At 42.1% G+C, this 21,453-nt stretch overlaps 1 protein-coding gene across 1 annotated transcript; it reads left to right on the forward strand.

Moving 5' to 3' along the window:
- Positions 1-7,471: 7,471 nt before the first annotated feature.
- Positions 7,472-20,337, forward strand: LOC311323884 (zinc finger protein 518A). The gene is made up of 2 exons (XM_084456184.1): positions 7,472-7,527; positions 15,340-20,337. The coding sequence occupies exon 2, from the start codon at positions 15,363-15,365 to the stop codon at positions 19,668-19,670; it is 4,308 nt and encodes a 1,435-aa protein (XP_084312310.1). The 5' UTR covers positions 7,472-7,527; positions 15,340-15,362; the 3' UTR covers positions 19,671-20,337.
- Positions 20,338-21,453: the final 1,116 nt, after the last annotated feature.

Below are 21,453 nucleotides of genomic sequence, written 5' to 3' on the forward strand. Positions count from 1 at the left end.
ACGTCAAACGCCACCCTCAGAAGATTCAGGTGCTCCTTGGTGAAGCTAGTTCTCTTCCTGCGCCCCAGCGTCTTAGCTCCAGCCTGTCCATAGTTTTCAGGACCTGAAAACGGGAACCAAAGTTATTTCCATTTAAATATATACAGTAGATTGCCAGTGATGTAGAGCTACATTCACAAGGTGCTGAATACCTCCATGTCCCAGAGACCAAGGGCCCATGGGACACGGGTACGAGCATCGGGGGAGAAGCCTGGAGAAGGACGCACCCTCTCCCTCTGCCTGCCACAGCCTTGTGTCAACAGAGAACACACACACACACACACACACACACACACACACACACACACATACACATACACATACACACACACACACACACACACACACACACACACACACACACACACACACACACACAGTAATAAGACATGACAACACACAGGACTGGCTGATATTCTAAGATGTATATCACAATTATATACTGTAGCAACACAGTTGTTTTCAAGAACACATTACAGACTAACCCCTGACCCCTGACCCCTGATCCCTAACCCTAACCCTGACCTGGTTTACAGATGGACCTGGTTTACAGATGGACCTGGTTTACAGATGGACCTGGTTTACAGATGGACCTGGTTTACAGATGGACCTGGTTTACAGATGGACCTGGTTTGAAGTAAGTGTAAAATAAACAGATGGACATGGATGGACATACTTTTGTGTTTAGCTTAGTTTAGTTTAGTTAGTACTCCTGAAGCTTGTGATTCTTTCAGATACGAACACACATGAATAATATCATTGTAGACACACAGTAGATGTCTCATCAATGCTATGATGGAAAATGGAAAACAACAGAGAACATAGAAAACAGAGTAAATGGAAAAAAAAAATACACAGAGCACATAAAAAGCCTTGTTTGGTCCTTACCAGTGTGACTATGCACAGACATGGATGAGTTTCAGTTTGTCGCAACTGAAGAAACTTTGTTTCTGGAGGGAGATGTTTCTGGCTTGAGATCTCTGATGGTCTGACTGCACAGGTCAAGACCACATATTTATACCCAGCTCCGAGTAGGAGATGTGATAGCTTCTTCTGAAGACATACAGCTATGATGGGCCATTTACACAATGCCCCCACCCCCTCATAACAAAACATCCCAGCCCTCCATCTCTCCCCCATATGCATAATCCATCAACCATCAAGACTCTTAACAGTGTTCCTGGTGTAGAGATTACAAGGTAACACTACTTCATGTACAAAAGCCATTTCTCTCCATCTGGTGAGTGTGATGAAAACAAAGATTTACTGTTTTGTGTTTTTTATGTGTTTATGTGCTGCAACAAGGGAGTTTCCCCACTGGTATTCTACATGTCTGTCTCACTATCTATTTTATTGTTACAATTTTATTCCATTTTGAATTCGAAAGTTGGATTAATGTAAAAAAATAACACAGTTTTCACTAGAATACAGTAGCTAAGACATAGACAATTATTTCTAGAACTACAAATGTCTGTTAATGTGTGTCACACTGTGCTTTTGTTTCTCCCTGTGTGAAAGAATGCATCATGTGTTCCACAGTGATATAATAATTGCCTTATAATTAAAAAAAAAACTTTACTTTGTTACATTACATTACAAACTCCATTGCTGTGTGCAAAGCCTATGATTGTGGTTAGGTTAACTCTACTACTAATACAGGGAGCAACATGTATTAGTTTTACATTTCTGGAGACTGTTAGCTGGTGAGAGGATAATGGTCCTGTTTAGGCTAAAACCACAGATCATTTTTGAGCTAGCATAGCAATCGTATGCTATAAGAAGAGCAGCAGTTGAATATAATTGATTACAGCAAATCAATCCTATGTTAATGTGAGCTATTGTGAATGTATTGCTATTATTGTTTGGCTGATTGGACCATCAGTGTATGTGTTTCCTCTTTGAACAGTTGTCACATTATCACATTGAGACCGTATTTATTTGATGCCCTTGGCAGAATGACCTCGCCAATAGCATCTCATCAACTCTCACGTTCAAGAGATCAGGGAATCACATGACATGAAGGAGCCTAGAGTAACAATGACAAACAATTCACACATTCTAACAGTGTAGATTAGTAGCCCATTTCGACTAATCTAATCATTTTTTGTTCACTCTTGTCTAATGACATATCAAGTGATTTCTAAAATAATTGTTTACTTGTTAACTTGAAGAACCACAATGATTTAGATGATGTATCTAATGTAGCCCGAACAGTTTCCAGGATACTGATTTTGCCTGAGAACAATGGATCTTAGTCAGGCTCAGATTTTTTGGGGAGTGGCAGAGGGGGGACATAAAATGATGTCACGTCCACCGAGAAATGCCTATAAACAATCGTGGCTGAACAGGCCAAACCCTACAAATCAGAGAGGAAAGAGAAGTCAACAGGAAAGAGAAGTCAACAGGAAAGAGAAGTCAACAGGAAAGAGAAGTCAACAGGAAGGAACACGAGGCCCTGGTCAGCACAGCATTCAGAGCCATGGATGGAACCAGTGCCGGTCTAAGAACATGATGAGGACCAGCAAAATGACAAGGCTTGTCAATTTTGAAAAACCCATATAGGCCTATTTAATTCAAATGAATGTAGGTCTAAGTCTGATATAGACTAACAGAATGTGAGATAAATCAAAACGAATGACCAGAGTTCACACACACACACACACACACACACGCACGCACGCACGCACACACACACACACACACACACACACACACACACACACACTTTTGAGTCTGACCCCCGTGACACTCATGCATGTCTCTATGACGCAAAAAAAACAAAAAACAGACGGTTGTTTGGCAACCTTTCCTCCTAAGACACACGTTGGCACTTTACGGTGAACCACTAAATTAACAGATCATCCCCTGCACATTTTCATATAGGCTCAGTAGATTTCAATAATATGGGTCATATGCCCTTCTGCCATAATACATTTAGCCCTTTTCAGTAGCTTAGGGTTAGGGTTAAGGTAATATGGGTCATATGCCCTTCTGCCATAATACATTTAGCCCTTTTCCTACGCCTTTGATAAATGCCTTTGACTAGCTAGTGTTCTGTATGGAAATCCTCCATTACAGGGAAGTCAGTCTCTCTTTCTGTGTGTGTATGTGAGAGAGAGAGGGAGAGAGAGAATTATGAATATTACTGTTATTGAAATAAAGGCAGTGTGAAGGGGTTAGGAAGCAGCGGGCTAATAAAGGCAGTGTGAAGGGGTTAGGAAGCCTAAAGCGTGTATGGCAGCGGGCTAATAAAGGCAGTGTGAAGGGGTGAGGAAGCCTAAAGCGTGTATTGCAGCGGCTAATAAAGGACATGTCGTGCGACGCCATTGCTCATGACTCATTGAGCCGCTCTGCTCTGCACATGCACAGGGCTTGACAGTGACGTACTAAGGGCTAATACTGAGTTATAAGCGCTGAGACGGTTTCATGTTGATGAAAACAGATCTGTAGCAATTTGTATCTCTTGACGTCGAACTTCTGTCTCAATCTCAACATATGTATCAAATAAAAAGAACATTTGTTTTGTAAAACAGCTCTTCTTTCGAGTCTAACAGGTAATCCATATTCATCCGCTTTAGAAACCTCACCAACAGAGTGGAGAAGTACCCGGATGTAACTGTCATGGCCGCCGTCGCTGACCTGCAAGAGTGAAGAGAAAGAAAGGTACATTTATCAATACCCAGCGTTTTTTGAGCTAACATATTATAACAGCACGTATTGGCATTGCGTTGCGGTGCGTTTCTCCAAATAAATAAAGAGTCCAGATTCATTTTGACTTCAGTGTTATTTTCGCGTGGGTGGAAGCAGGTTTATTCTGTTAGTCCAACCGGTTATCAAACAAATCCTTACATCGAGACGTAAAGTAGCCTATTTGCAAGTATCGAGGGCAGAATCACATATTCAGGATGTATATATTTGTAATCATGTCCTGCCTGATCAAGCCTTTTCAAACTGAGCTTGTGTGCGCGTCTCAAAGTTTGAGTCTGAGTCGAGGTTATCATCCGGAAAAGTAAATATGTCAGTTTGGGCGATTAGATCTGATCAAAACTGTTGCTTGTTGCCTTTTGTCTCTTTAGGATCCATGAAGATAGAGATAATAGTTTGGTTGGATTTATGTAGTCTGTCTACCGAGTTGTGTTTTTGTGGTATTGTCTGGTGGGGTTGTATGAAGAGAGTTGTCCTGGTTAATATCATGGGATATATCACTAAGGAGCATCTATAGTAGGCTAGCCCGTTATACTTTCAACTATTAGAAATTTCAGAGTGTTATTACATCCTAAACAGTGTTATTACATCCTAAACAGTGTTATTACATCCTAAACAGTGTTATTACATCCTAAACAGTGTAGCCCAAACATGTTCTACTTGTAAAATGGGTTAAATTCACTGTCTGTATCTAGATGTTTTTGTTCAGATTATAGATCCATAGGTGGGTCTCTCCCAGGTTCATGCATTATGCTGTGCATGCTTAGCTTTTGAGGACATTCACTCAAGTTGTCATCTTGTTTAGATTCTCAGTTTGTGAATAACAGAGCTTGTCAATCACTCATGGCGGTCATGTTTTCCAATATGGCTGCCCAAATCAGCAGGATCAATTCTAAAGCATAGCCTAAACCCAAATGCCTTGTGTGAGCTGCTGTGCTGGCTAGATAAGCCTGTCTGAATATTAGAGCAATGTATAACCCTAACCCTAGTTATGTGGGAAGAAGTTTTTGTTTTATTTTGCGTTGAAGGAATATAGTCAGTGCATTAGGCAATAACTTAAAATATTGCAATCAATGTGTTTGTCAAGAGTTCTTCCAGCTGTTTTTTTATATGGTCACAATAAGAATGTAGCCGATGTGAATGCATAGTGTGAATGGGATCGTTCTCTTTGCTGTCTCATTTAGCCCAGCTAATGTGGTGCAACAAAGCCTACTAGGTGATACCTCTATAGTTTTGTTTTCTATGATTGTCAACCCAGATTCAAGTTTCCAAGAAAAAAAAAGCATTTAGTATAAATTATTTAACATTAGAACTATTCAGATTGTTAATCAGAAAGTGTCAAAATGGGTAGGCCTGTGTAACCTGGCATGGCCATCCCAATCACGTGAGCTCATATCTCTCCACTGATCAGGCTGGTGACCCACCTGTTCAGAAGGATTTCAGAAACCTGGATTTGGGTGGGCCAATCACAACTGTTTATTTAGTATGGGGCACATTTAACACGATGACTGTTCCCACTTGATACAACAACTAGCCCATGTTTCATTGCTCTGATTGGTGGCAGGTCTGTCTAATTGATTGGTGGCAGGTCTGTCTAATTGATTGATGACAGGTCTGTCTGATTGATTGGTGGCAGGTCTGTCTAATTGATTGTTGGCAGGTCTGTCTGATTGGTGATCTGAATGGTGGCAGGTCTGTCTAATTGATTGGTGGCAGGTCTGTCTAATTGATTGATCTGATTGATGGCAGGTCTGTCTGATTGGTGATCTGATTGGTGGCAGGTCTGTCTAATTGATTGATCTGATTGATGGCAGGTCTGTCTGATTGGTGATCTGATTGGTGGCAGGTCTGTCTAATTGCATCCAGAGGCATTTTAGTCAGATTTTCCAGACTCATTTGGTCTGGCGATGCCAAGCTAAGGCCTCTGCGTTCATTTGGCTCTTGCCCACTTATAATCTAGAACTAGAACTTATTTAAAAGTGCTCTCGCCTGCATGGCAGAAATGTTTTATTTTTATTTTACTGTACCAAGTGTTTAATCGTTCTCATTACATTACAGTCATTTAGCAGATGCTTTTATCCAAAGCGACTAACAATAATTGCATTTAATGTAGGAAAAGCCAATGTACTACTACTTGCCAGAACTCACAAGTGCATCTTCTTTCTAAAACAAGTGACTAAGAGCATAATCTAGTTGACAAAGTCGCTCTTGAATAAGTCGCCCGGTGCCTTCGGTCGCTCGCCGGAGGGAGCTGTCGCCATCTAGGGCAGCAGTGCTTAAGGCCTGTTGCTGCTGATTGGTAATCGTCTGCCAGGAGAGTAGGCCACTCCCTCAGGCCACTCAACAGGGCAATTAGTCTATCTCAGGCAGAAACTAACTCTCACAATAGAATTGACTAACAAAGCAGCTTCACAACGACACTGACGACTTAGCACTTAGCACTACCTATTAGAGTAAGAAAATTATACTTAGTAAATTCTAGTTCAGTCTGTAGATCCAAATCCCTTCCAGAAGTTAAAAAGCAATCTCCTTGCCTGACTTGACTAGCTGGCCCGGCTGGCTGCGCCTCAGTCTGGCCCACCCTGGTTCCTGCTTCCTATCATATCGGATGGTGCAGTTGTGTGGGCTCTTTAGGGCCAGTTCACATTACGATAGTTTCAGATCGAGTGCAGTTTGTGTCATTTTGAGAGCAGTCTGAACATCAATTAAAATGTCTCAGTCGTATTGTAAAGTGAAGGCGTGTTTGTTGTGACTGTATCATGGGGAACATGTGGGAGTATATTGACAGCCCACCAGTGACTAAGCTGCTGATATAATTTCCTTCACGTTAGCAGCCTAGTGCCTCCGCTCCTGTTTGTTGTTTATTTATCAGTGGAAGCCACGTTAAGTGAACCCATGCACAACAGCTGCATGCCTATGCGGTCTTAGTAGTGAAATTGTAGTCATAACAATAATTGTGCCATTTCGCTATTGTGTTCCCAGAGCTGCTCACCACCGCCAGTAGGAGAGAGGACACCTTGCTGACCAGCGCTTCTCAGAGGGCGTGAAGGTACCAACATCACAGGGACCATTTGAATGCATGCAGACAGCTGAGGGGCTCCAGTCCTGCTGAAACCTGAGTACTGGTGGTAAGATCCCACCAATAGACAGCAGTAGGGATGTCCTGACACCCAACACCTGTATCAGGATGCTACTGGACCTATACTGTACTATACTATACTATACTATACTGGCTATGTACTGTTCTTTCCGGTATTGTGATAGGGATTATAGTGATAGGGAATGCTATTTTGTGATCCGATACCGTGCCCCAATGAAACCATGAAAACCCCTTTTTTTTTCTTTTTTTTTTGTTGCTTTGGATGACCAACCCTCTGTCATTTACAATATTGGCTTTAAGTAGTTTAATCATAGGAACACGGTTAGGGTTAACTTAACTCTTTTAAGTAGTTTAACCATAGGAACATAGAATGCTTGTTGGCTACTTTACATTGCAAACTGTGTTAACATCTGTCATTAGTTAATTAGATGATTCATGACTTAGATTAAGAATTCAAGGATACAGTGTGAGCTAGATCATATTAAATTCAGTCAGGGGACTCAGACTACAGACATTCTGACAGATGTCACTCAGGCCAGCGTTTAGTGCAGTGATTTTGTGATTGTGATTTTGTGATTGTGATTGTGCGACAGGTTTCATCGGAGCCGCTCCTCCCCTCATCACCAACAGTGAAAGAGAAGATATATTCATGACAGAGCTTCTTAATTGGGGGTAGGCTAAAGGTACGGTATCACATTCACAACTCCCTCTTGCATGCCCGTATTCAGACTAAGCCGTGGGCAGTGTTCTTTACAACCATAGATTTTCAAACATCAGTATTTTCAAATGGAAATGGTCCATTTTCAGTGATATTTGTAAAATGTTAATGTACAAGCATTTATTTGGTGCATTAAAATGAATAGCTTTTATGGCTTATATAGGAACAGGTACCAGTGTTGTAATGTTCTAACATGTAGCGACGTCCTGCCTGCGCTTTGGTAGGAATCACAGTGGTGGAAAAAAAAACAGTCACATATCTAACTCAACACTGAGGTCCACCCGCAGAACTGTAGCTATAGCTCAACACTGAGGTCCACCCGCAGAACTGTAGCTAGCTCAACACTGATGTACACCCACAGAACTGTAGCTATAGCTCAACACTGATGTACACCCACAGAACTGTAGCTATAGCTCAACACTGATGTACACCCACAGAACTGTAGCTAGCTCAACACTGAGGTACACCCACAGAACTGTAGCTATAGCTCAACACTGATGTACACCCGCAGAACTGTAGCTATAGCTCAACACTGATGTACACCCGCAGAACTGTAGCTATAGCTCAACACTGATGTACACCCACAGAACTGTAGCTAGCTCAACACTGAGGTACACCCACAGAACTGTAGCTATAGCTCAACACTGATGTACACCCGCAGAACTGTAGCTCGGGGCCAGACCAGGTAGGCCTGCCATGTCCAAGTTGCGGGGCAGCCTCCAGTCTTCCTGCCCTTTTTCATTTGTAAAGAGCAGGGGCCCCGAGCTTCCCGGCAGGTGGCTGGTCACGGTAATATACCAGCCACCCCAGCTCATCTGTTGTCAGAAATATTTGGCCTTGGCCAAAGGCCCGGTTGGTTTTGTGCTCCTTGATGTTTCAGATTAAAAAAAACAGAAAAGGCAACATGGGTATAAGTTGACATAAAGAACAATGACGGTCAAAGCCTCAAAGTTGACTCGAATGACACTCACATAGATGACTGCACTGTCAGCTTCTATCTCTGCTGACCGGACATCGGCCTTCGCCAGTTTGGCGAAAACCACAGGCCGACCGATGTCCGGTCAGGGTCACCAAGTAACCAACCAGGAATCCCGTCACTAGCTGCTTGTTTGTGTCCACAAAGTTTGCTGAAAATAAATCCATGTTTGATTAGAAAAGATTGTCAGCGAGTTTGTGCAGCAAGACAGAGGAGAAAATCAAGGGGTGGGGGTAACATGTGTACTTTAAAGCCCCAGGATTTCTATTCTGGCTTTAGCCAAGAAGGCCTTCTGGTTTGCCGGATGCACTTTCTCTTCTGTTGATGTTAATGAAAAGTGATATTTAGTGAAAAACATAGACACATTGCCGAAAACTGATTTTGTAAACATGTTGCATTCCATGTACTTTGAAGATGGGTTTAGGATATAAAAAGCCACTTACGTGATTTGTTCCTCTTAACTTCTTGCTGGTGTACGAGCACCAGGTGGGAGGAGTCTCTGGCCACCCCGCTGATCTCGTACACCAGCTTTGACAAGAGGGTCTGAGGGAGGCGGTCCTCTGGGCAAAAAGCAAGATGTTTTAAGAATATGACAACATCCATTAAGTATCGTTTTATTGTCATAGGCTTTTTGCCCTCTTGGGTGAGGTGAGCAGGCCATCTGTTTAAAAGAAAGTATATGGACAATGGGTAAATATGATAGATTGAGACAAAAGAACAGTGGTAAGACAATGGAGGTAAGAGATTTGAAAATCTACTTACTGCCGCAGTCTTGCCACGTTGTCCAGGAAGGACAGGGACGTCCGGGGGAGCCCAGCAGGGCCCTGAGCTCCCATGAACCTCATGAAGGCCAGCGCAGGACTCGCCCTCTGCTGGAACTTGTCCCTGTCCTTCCTGAGGGTTTTGAGCCCAAGCAATGTCCTTGGAAATCATCTTTTACCCGAACTGTTGAGATAGAAATATGTGTGTTATAGGGTTGTCAAAAGTGCCATGAAATTGAGTTCGAACGATATTCGAATTTATATGTAAAAAAAATAATAAAGATTTTTCATTAATCTAATAGCCTAATAGAACATTTATAGGCTACAATTTATGTACAGGCAATAATCCAATAATCCAGACCCCGCACCTTATCGAAAGATGAAAGTTAACACCTCAGCGAAGGGTAACAGTGTTCACAGTACAATATTACAGTCAAGGGATATTTTATTTAGGGCTGTAACGATTATGAATTTTGCTTAACGATTAATTATCAGAAAAATAATTGCGATTATTACAATAATTGTCAGAGTTGTTGACCGGGGGTGGGGGGGGGTTCCCTTGCCGATCTGGCACCCTAGGCGCCCGCCTACTTTGCCTATGCCACGGGCCAGCCCTGGCACTGATGCTCATGTTCGCATGATTTGAGTGAGAGTGTGTGTGTTTGTGAGAGACACAGTGGATTCTGACTCATTTTTACCAGATAATGTAGGCCTAATAACACAAGTACTCAGCCTATGAAGTAAACCTGTGGTTTAAAACCACGCTTCTTTAATATCATGAATGTTAACAACATTTACATAGAACATATCCTCCTCAATAAAAAAAGCATTGAAAAACTAAGATGAAATTAAATTTGGAGTATACAAATAGCTCATGAAGTGGACAATGCATCAGTGCTTCTTTACTTCTTTAATACAGTGTCTCTTGTCATTAGTTGCTATGTACGTATTGGACAAGTGCCAACAAGTTGAAGAATTCCATTGAACTAGGGTTGCTACCATATTAACTCTGCAACAGATTTTTATTTTATAAAAAAAAAAATATATATATATTTTTATTTATTTTATTGTATTTTTCATACCCGCGGTTAAAAAACATCGTGGTCAGAAAAAATAATCGCGGTTTGACTAATTTTATTAGGCTATTATTTTTTAATGAAAAATATTTAAAAGAAAATACATATAAATTGTAATCGTTCAATCTCTACTAAATTAATTAGAATATATTCGAACTCAATTTCATGCATGCATTTATATATGCTGTACATGCATATATAAACAAACAAATAAATGATTCATCCCTGTGGGGGATATTGGGTGTTTCATCAGTGGAAAGGTACAGCTGCTGTGGGGAAAAAAAGTAAGGCAGAATAAAGAATATACATAGAGAATATACATAATAGATTAAATTAAATTACAAGAAATATATACAAACCGTGCATAAATATAGAATACATACATACAATCTGTATAGATATCTACTATAATAATACTCAAATATACATACATACATGTCAGTGGCTATAATTAATACCTGACTAAATAATCAAGGACTATAAGGAGAGACTTTCATTTCTCTGAGCGCCTCAGCTAGCTACAGTTCTGCGGGTGTACCTCAGTGTTGAGCTAGCTACAGTTCTGGGGGTGTACCTCAGTGTTGAGCTAGCTACAGTTCTGCGGGTGTACATCAGTGTTGAGCTAGCTACAGTTCTGCGGGTGTACCTCAGTGTTGAGCTATAGCTACAGTTCTGCAGGTGTACCTCAGTGTTGAGCTAGCTACAGTTCTGCAGGTGTACCTCAGTGTTGAGCTAGCTACAGTTCTGCGGGTGTACCTCAGTGTTGAGCTAGCTACAGTTCTGCGGGTGTACCTCAGTGTTGAGCTAGCTACAGTTCTGTGGGTGGACCTCAGTGTTGAGCTAGCTATAGTTCTGCGGGTGGACCTCAGTGTTGAGCTAGCTACAGTTCTGCGGGTGTACCTCAGTGTTGGTATACGGTATATGTCATTCTAGTCCAGTTTTGCTCGCTCCAACTCTTGCCTTGCTTGTGTACCATTAGCGTTAATAAAGGAAAAATAATATATGCTAGCTAAATAGCAAGTTAGTAGCTAGGCGCGTGTGTGTGAGAGGAGGAGAGATGGGCAAAAATGCTTCTTAAAGGGATAATACAGTGGTTGAATGTGACACATGCCAGTTCTCTTCAGATAAAATCAAAGTGAATATGTCCATAAGTGTTTTAATTCCATCATTTCTCAGTACTATAAACCTCATTTTTATATGCCCAAATTTCCCCCTCTCCAAGGTCACCTTTTTGTGGGCGTGTCAAAGATGTCATTCAGAAATGATTGACAGTCCGCGGCCCCAACTTCCACACATTTTTGTTTATAACCATAGTTAACTTGACACCAGGAAGTGTACAGGCATTTACAAAGTCCTTAATATAAGAAATGTGAGATGTCACACTACCTTTAAACCTCCAAACATTATAAAGATGCACGCTACCTAACAGGCCATATCCTCAAATTTGCATTATTTGGAGTGCGATAAAGGTATAACGATGGTGCGTCTCCCCCGCGACACCGAGGAAAAGCACCCCGCAGCCGGCCACGTAAGCTTGGAGGCTTGGGCTATTAGACTAACGTTATAGCTTTCAGCCAGCTACGAACAGTATAGTTAGTCAAATAATTGTAAATGTGGGTCTTACCAGGCGACAGATCATTTGCGCTGTGAACCTAGACCAGGGGTTTTCAAACTTTTTGTGTATGTGGACCATTATTTATAATCAAGAATTTTCAGGGACCACCTCATACGCACACTGTAAAAAATAGGTAGGCTACTAGACCTATACACACAGTCCTACCTGAATTAATCCACCTCTTAATACTAGCACTAGTATAATGCTGTAAGTATAACTGGTCGTTGCATCAGTAGGCCTACAACAGACTTGTAAAAAGAAAGTTTACCGCACACAACGGATGTCATATATGTAGTAAATCAGAACCATCAGAACCATTGGGACGGACATGGCCAGACTCAGCCATAGCCTCTCCAAACACAACGCAGGCCTAGCCAGATTCAGCCATAGCCTCTCCAAACACAACGCAGGCCTGTACACATAAAACATAATAATCAACACACGAACGAGCAGAGGACAGACCGACAGACTTCAACCATAGTTATATTAATAAATAATATATTCTTACCTTAACAGTGACCAAACGTTCTCTCCTCCTTGCATTCATCTGTGCGAAGTCCTTAACAATGCTTAAGTCAAGTCCATCTGGCGTGCGCGCTGGCTTTCGATGCTGAGGATGGCTAGTCTGTCCTGGGCCATGGTGCTTCTCAGATAGTTTTTGATGATTTTGAGTTTTGAAAAAGATCTTTCAGCACTTGCCACTAGGTGCGTTTCCATAAAGCCTTTATGCATATTTTGTGACTGGTATAGTTAAGAAGAGTTCGAACGCGGTAGCAACGTCTGTGACACTGGGCAGGATCGATGTATGTTTCAGGAGCAGGAGGTCGGTCAGATGATGGAACCTTTTTCAATACGTTTTATTTCTGACTTCAGAGCATTTCTAAAGGAACGTAGCTGTGCTGGAAAATCAGGCGAAAGATACTTCATTTTGTGCATTCACGTTTAGGGGTAAGGTTGTCCCAGTCCTCAAGGGTGTCAAGTGTAGGGGTAAGGGCGAGGGCTACATAGCCCTTGAAACAGATTTTTCAGACCCACACTTCAAACCAAGGGCAATGAGCAAGCCACAAAAGTACGCCACACATTTCCGAAATACTACTGCTGTTGTATCACAGAATGTTCTTTTAAAATTTTAGGCGGTAAGTGCTCGTAGTACACCGCCGACAACAGTCTTCTCAGTAGGTCATTTAAATACATTTGCCGCTGGCTCTAATGTCTGTGTCGTGGTCCATTTTGGTTAGGCTAACATTAGACGGACAATTGGTCTCAAAAACTATGATAACCATTTTATTTTTTTTAAATGCAGCCACCGATAGCTGCCGTCTTCTTCAGAGGCGTCATGCCTATAGAACTTTGTGTGTTTTTTGTGTGTTTTTTTACATTTCTGTTATTGTTTGTTTACCATTACATTTTACAATGCGGAGCTATGATTATTTTCTCTACTGAGCTGAATGTATTATAAATTATGTCATAGACCACCTCGAAAAGCCACCATAAGCCATCTTTCAAAAAGGCAAACATCCTCTTTCCCGGTGGATTTGGTTTCTTCCAAATTAACACTGGACCTTTAAGCCCTCGCCTCTAGGAAAAACATGTTTTTTATTATTTTTTTATTATCTATGGTTTTTCATGAATGAAACGTGATTTTACAGTGAGAAAACATCATAACGTTAACTAGCAGCAGGTGCCACCGAGCTAACTTAGCTGTGTAACGTTATGGGCTAGCTAACACTGCCTTGCAAAATGAACACGGTTGGGGGGTTGGGGGGGCTGTCACTGTTTTCAGAAGGGAGGCCCACATTGATGGAGTTTGGGAACCCATGGACTACAGGCATTCCATGCGTTTATCAACATTTAGAATAACATTTTTTGCGTGAATGCATGTAAATCAGCAGTTAAAGCGGCAATAAGCGATTTCGTACCCGGTAGATGTTAGTAAGACACTTGTTTACAAACGAAAGCCTAAAGTGTATAATATGTAAGTGTACGTTTAAAGCATATAATAGGCCTAAAATGTGTAATATGTACATTTAAGGCACGGGGCGGAGTAAAGTTACAGGCTGTAATTTGACAACACAGACAGAAATGCTGGAATAACAAGACGTGGTGACTGGTAGGGGTGAGTCATTGAAGTTGGTGACTGGTAGGTTTGAGTCATTGAAGTTGGATGTTATTAGGACGCTATGGCTCAATGAAACAACCTGATATCAGGTGGTTTTAATATTATATATATTTAAAATTTAACAAAAACGTTATTGCTGCTATAGACCTTTCCGACCTGTCAATCACATGGAGAATAATAACCAATAAGGTTGCCTGATTTCTTAAGACCACGCCTCTGATGTCCCACAAACAAAGCTTGTCCCGTGTTGTATTCATGAATTAGACATTATTTCATAGATTAGACATTAGAAAAAAAGCTGTACGATACTCCACACCTCCGAAGCTGGTAACGCTAGGCGCTTGATGTACAGTAGCTAATGAGCCCGTAGCTAGTAGTTAACAGATCATTCTTACAGGCAGGGTAGGAATTTTGTCATTTTAGGGGCAAGGCCATTTGGCCTTCGGTGTCAGTCAATCTTTTAGGGCACAAAGGCCATTGAGTGACAAGGATTTGGATAATACAAATAAATGACTTTAAAGCAGTAGTTCAGTGATCCCTTCAGATGGTCTACTGAATTTTTACCTCCCAAATAAGATACAATAACTGTTCTCTATGCCTAATAAATAATAAACATGAATGACATGAAAAACATAAATAGCCTACTTTATTCACTTTTTTGTCTCAAATGATGCCTCCATAATGTTGTCATAAGTCATGCAATCTTGGTTGAATCACCTGGACCTGAGCCAGCATTATGCCCCTTCACTGAAAATGCTATGTAGCACTATAGTATAGCCAAGTAACCAACTGACAACCATAAGTCAGCTATCCCCCTAGCACTAACGATGCTGGCTGTCAGTAATGTAACATTTGCTAACGTTAGCTAGCTAACTGAAGCTGTGCCTTTGGTCTGTGGAGTTGGCTAGCATGTTAGCCACCACCCGGGCTAACAGAGAGACTTTCTCTGCTCTGGAAATAATAGTTGTGCAATGGCTAGATAGCTAAGGGATTTTGACATGTGCCATAATTTATTGACTATTGATATAGTCCAAAGCTTGTGGGGCATAGCAAGAGTAACTAGGGGGGCAGATCTTTCCGCCTGAATTGGAAAGGACTATTACAGACACTCCCCTTGACGGCAATGACTGATTCTCAGAGAAACTCATGTGAACAGCTTATAGTACAAGTCAGCATTTAGTCTTCTGCTTCTAGAAAGCATGTTTTGACTTTTTCCTCTCTTTTACAAAGGAACCTGAACCTGACCATCAAACATGGAAGAAGACCTTACAACTCCCGATGATCCTGCTGAAAGTGATTTCAACATCATAGAGGTAGAGGATGATAAGGATGCTGTGAAGGAATATGTTAACAAACATTTAAAAGAGATGGCAGCCTACTCTCCTGGACAGCTCTACAGTGACCCTGAGGAAACATCCATCGAGGAGTCAGCAAGTCATAACAAGATGGCCAGAAAAGCTCCCAAGAAATCACAGTGCAAAGTACAGCAGGGGGCTGTCTTCTCTGGGAAAATACTCAGCTTTGGTTGTTCAGAGTGTAAGGATGATGCCACTTACAGCCCTAATGACCTCCTCAAACATTTTCAGGGGGCTCACAAGGGGAGCCTGCCCACTTATCCTTGTGACTTATGCGGTTTTGTCACAAACGAGTTCCCTGCTCTTCAACGTCATCGAATAGGGCACCGAAACACTCTGGTCACATGTGAGATCTGTAACAACGATGTCCAGTACACTCTCCTCCTCCTCACCAGGCACTTCATTATGTGCCACAGTCTGAATGGACACTTCCACTGTGAGAAGTGTGAGTTCTCAACCACAGACGCAGGCACATTTGTCCAGCACATCCATCATCATAACGAGAGTCGGATTAAATGTGTGAAATGCCAATATGTCAGCTCTAGTAGAAGTGAACACCAGAAGCACCTGAAGGTGCACTCTGGGACATTCCCTTTTACATGTCAGGTCTGCGGATATGGGGCAGCAAGGAGGGAGTACCTTAGCAAACACATGGTCACTGTTCATGGTGAGGAGGCAGAAAGGAAAAATGTCTGGAGAGCAGTAGAGGATGGCAACAACACCCTGACTAACTCCTCTACTGGATTAAAACTCCTTCTGAAGAAAAGCCCTTCTGCTGGTGGTGCATCTAAGGAGTCCCAGTGGATGTCAAAACATAACTCTATTCCTGGAGTGGGTTTACTTGACCAAAATGGCAGGTTGTTGAATTCAGAAAAAAACTTGGAGGAAACGGTTGGTTCAAAAAAAGACAGTAAGAAGTGGAACAAAGGCATAGGTAAGCATGATCAACAGTCTCCGTCCCAGGCAATGCCATCTGTACCATCGCCACCACAGGAAAGTTTTGGGGCTGATGCTGTAAGCCCAAACTCCAATGGACTGACTGTTCTCATGGTCAAAAATAAAATCTCTCTTCCTCCTAACTGTACCACAAAAGTCATGGGATTCAAGATGGTCGATGGGAAGAAGCACTTGGTTCTCAAAGTCATACCAACAGCAAAGCTAGACTGCTCCTCACTACCTGCAGAGCAGGAAATTGGCTTCTCAACATCAGATAATACCTCTGATGGAAGTAGACACTTGGCTGACTCAGCTGGAAATGGGGAAAACTCAAGAATGGTCTGTCCAAACTCCCCTTACTTGTCTGTTTCCCAGAGGAGTGGGTCCCCCTACAGTCAAGGATCTGGGCAGACAAGCACCTCAGGGACTGATCAAGATGTTTTTGCAACAGAAGTGAAGGTAGAGGAGGAAGAAAGTATCATAAGTGAGACATTGCACTTTCTGGAGGAGCAGGAAGAAGCAGACAGAGGAACTCTCTCAAAGGGCCTGAGTAATGTAGAACTCAGTCCCAACAAAGTTTTGAAAGCTACTCAATGTGAAAATACAGCTTCTTCCACGACCAAAGAGTCTGACCCCCCTTTTATTGAAAATGGTCACCTGAAAAACAGTCTATCACAAAATTGTGATAAATCCCAGCCCCCCTTTTCAAATAAGCAGCAGATTCAATCCCCTGATGTAGTTTTAAGAAGTAAAATATCAGCCTCAGGTGTGTCTGCTCCTTGTACTTCCATGATTGACAGGATGGCTGACCCTGTTTCATCTGCCATGGTTTTGCCTGCAGTAAATATGCTTGCTGGTGTGTCCACGCGCTCAAAGGTGTCCCAAAAAAACATGCCTCCTAGTCAAGTCTCAGGAGACACAAGTGAAGTTGGCGCACTGAGTAAAACCACAAACAATATTGTGTCCCTTATTCCAGATTCCCCTCGGCCTGGTAGAGTTATTAGTGAGAGAGAACCTTCCACTGACAAACATGAAAGGAAATCTTCCAATACCATATCTTGCAAAGATAGTCCAGAAAAGACTGACTCACTTTTAAAGGAGATGAATCCTCTTAATTCTGCTGCAGGTACCAATGGAAATACCAACACAGAAAATCCTGCAAACCAAGAAGTGTTCAGCTTTCATAATTATTCCAAGGAGACATCCAGCATTTCCACAAACTCCACCCAACCTTTTGAAACCCCATCAGAACTTTCAACAGAGGATGAGAGTGCCTGGACAAGGGAGTCACCTGAATGGAGCCTGACATTGGCTGCATCACCACAACCTCTGACAGAAAAAGGCACAGAGGAGCGATCCGAAAAAGGCCAAATAGGAAATACAGAAGAGGCTGTCACATCAATTGAAAGAGTGTCAGATAGTGACATTGAGGTTGATGAATGCATAGCTGCCGTAGAGGATCTGGGAACTCCAATACTGGCTGAAAAAGAGAATCATGAATTTGCACACCAAGACCACACTGTAGTCAAATTTGAAGAGGAATGCGCTTGTGTGTCTGAAAAGATAACTGGAAGTAAAATTACTTCAGCTGCACTGGGCCGAATAGTAGAGGAACATTCAGATGCCATCATAAGTCATCAGTTGGAAAAAGAAAGAGTAGGCTTTTCTACTGTAGGCCTTGATTCTGCGAGGCCATCCAAGGCTACCCTTAGAATTCTTCAGACGCCAGAGGGAAAGCAGCAGATGTTTCTGCAGACTGCTGAGAACCGGTATGCCTTTCCAATGCAGCTGAAGGGCAACTCTGGGTTCAAGTTGATAACCAAATCCTCCACTCCTCAGATCAATGTGTCTTACGTTAAGCCAGGAATCGAGAGACAGACTAATCCATCAGGGATAGCTCTTACCCTGAATACTAGTGGAAGAATCAGCATGTCAACAGCAGGTGCAGGTGCTAGCCAGAAAGGGCCAAAATTGATGTCTGCTGTCCAACCAGGTGCAAGCACAAGTGCAAGCCACTACCTTGTCAACAGCACAGCTCTTAAAAGTCCTCTACTCTTATCAGGCACAGCACATGGCACTCCAAGTGATAAGACCATGCTGTCACAGCCGGCTTGTTACTTAGTTCAAAGACCACTCCCCATAGCTCAGGTCCTTAGTAATCCTGGTAGCTCTCAGTCACCTCTCTCTTCCCGTCCTGTTCTAGCCATGCCTGTGACCCCTGCAGACAAGTCAAAGACTTTGCAAACAGGACGACAAGCCTTCCTGGTGAGGTACATCTCTCCAGCTAAGTCGGGGAGTACCGTACAAAACCAGCCCAGTGAAAGTAGAGGAAATAAGGTTGTGCTCAAGATAGTCCGAACTGCAAACGGGATTATGAGTGGTGGTGCTCCCACCACAGCCAACCAGTCTATCTTCCTGACCACTGGCTCTTCACAGACACCGTGTTTTCTGGTGTCAAACAAGTGCAGTGTGAACACCCCTACTGGACTGAGGACATTCATCCCCATACAAAATGCTGCCCAGAGACCAGTATCCGCATCAAGGCTTTCTAATATCCAACCCAATGCACAGTCAGGGCTCCGACTACAAGCGGGTATCGATGTGCAGAAATCCCATCTAGCCCCAAGGCCAATTCGACCACCAAGCCAAAGGAAGAGGCGCAGAAAAGCATTGTTTGATGAGCTTCCAGAGCCTGTGTATAAATCTAGGAGGCTCACCAGCAAGGTGTTGCCTGAGAAAGGGGGTCCCTCAGTCTGGGTGCCTGTACCCAAAGAGGCGGAGAGGACACTGAGACTATCCCCATTCACGTCCCTGCAGCAGGTTAAGTGCCCTCGTAGAAACCAGCCGGTGGTGGTGCTCAACCATCCTGACGCAGACATTCCTGAGGTGGCCAGCATCATGCGCTCAGTCAACAAGTACAAAGGGGCTGTGTCCAAGGTTGCACTTTCACGAAAAACAGTCCAAGCCCTCTCAGAGCTTGGCCCGTTCGGAGGGAAGAGGCCCTCAATGAAATGTCACTCATCGCAAAGCATTGGTCTGAGACCTCGGCTGATTGAGAGCAGTGCACGAGAGAGATTCATTTTGAAAATGAAGCTAAAGAAAATGACCAAGAAGAAGTATGAGGTGGTGAACTCATCAACTAGTGTAGAGCGGCCATCACATTTCAGCTGCTGGTTTTGTGGGCGTCTCTTTGATAACCAAGAGGATTGGATAGGCCATGGTCAGCGGCATCTCATGGAAGCGACTAGAGACTGGAATAAATTGTTTTGAAGCGATGCCCCTGGATGGGCAAATATACCGTCCTGTAGAGTGAAACAGATTTAGAAGTTTATCTTGTATATTTTTAAATGACTTACCATTATACTTTATTCTTCCTGCGGTTTCTATTCCCTGCTACAAAAGAATCACAGTTTTTAATGTTGTTAATATGTGGTACAAGCTGAAACCCTTTTATATGTACATACTGTATTCTAGAACCATATATAACTACACTCGTATGTATGTAAAGATTGGAATGAACTGTGAAAACTGGGCACACTGTAATTGAGCAGTTTTAGAACGCTGGTGTACAGGAGGAGTTAGAGCACTGGTGAACAGAAGGAGCATTATTGACGATTGAAATCTGTGTATGCTGATATGTACCAAACTACTCAGGTGATTTCATATTCTGATTCAACTGATCTGGTTTGAAACATACTATTCATTGTCACTTGGTCTTTTAAAAAGGTTTTAGAGAAAGATTTGAGGGTAATTTTGCTTTATTTTAGTTATTTAAACCTCTTTCCTATGCAGGAGGTCAGGATTTTAATTTCATATAGCTCATGTTCCTTTCACAATTTTTAAGTGTTTATAATGTAAAGATATGCTACTTTTTCTAGGGATGTACATTATGGGTTCCTGTGGGGGAAGTTCCTGTGGAGGCAGTGACACCATATGTGCTGGCTTGGCACACTTTTTTTTTCTTTTTTTTTTTTTCTTTTTTTCTTTTAATTTTAAATTTCCCATGTAGATATCCTAGCTCCTTGCACTGTACCCCAACCACTTTATTTCTTATGGTCACACTTAACATGAAGTTGTTATTGGTTACTAGTATATACAAACACTGCAGATATTACATTGCATTAATATGTTGTCACAAAGTAATTATTGAATTGCCGATTGTGAATTATTGCTCTGTAACAACATAAAATTACGATTTGATTAATAAATGCACTGCAGTTATTATACAGGCATATCCATGCATATATGCAGTTACTACACAGGCATATACAGTTATTACACCGTCATATAGTGCAACTCTATGTCAAGTGGTACTCATATCTCATCTTCTGACTGTCTCTTCCTACTTTTTAGCGTCTTGTAACACATTGTGTTGAAGAAAGTACTCTCAAAGTTTTTCCCCCCAAAAAAGTATTTTTCTCTGTCCATTATGCAAGAGAGACTGAATGATCTAAGCATTGGTGATGCTTTCGCATAAATTCAGGATGTTCAGAAAACAACCAACCTCAAATAACCAATAATCAAACACTATATTTTTTATGCCTTCAAACTTGCATCGCAAAGCCACCTCAGTTTCTAAGCCTGATCAACAATTTTCTGTGCAGTTTCCTTTAAAGCTGGACAAGCAAGGAGCTAGCCAGCTATTCTTGCTAACCCTAACCCTGTAGACAGAACCAGGGAATCAAGAGCTATATTCAATTCAATACAGTTTCCTTATTAACATTGAATTGGCAATAGCTTCTGTGTGTATAAGGCAGGCCAGTTAACACTGTGACCCTGCTCTGTGACCAGCTCTCCTGGCCACCATCAAGGCAGTGTCATAATGTTAAAGTTAGCTCCTCTCATGGTGTCATAATGTTAAGGTTAGCGCCTCTTATGGTGTCATAATGTTAAAGTTAGCGCCTCTTATGGTAATGTTATGATTTTTGATCAAATCTGATCAGATCTTGTAATACTGTGACCTGTGTGTGCAATGAGACCTGCAAGTTATGAAAGCTTTTAGGAAGTCTTTATATTATGCTACCTACTATTAAGAATGCATAACAGGCATGTA

The sequence above is a fragment of the Borostomias antarcticus genome (genome assembly GCF_949987555.1).
Source record: "Borostomias antarcticus genome assembly, chromosome: 22".
NCBI lineage: Eukaryota > Metazoa > Chordata > Actinopteri > Stomiiformes > Stomiidae > Borostomias > Borostomias antarcticus.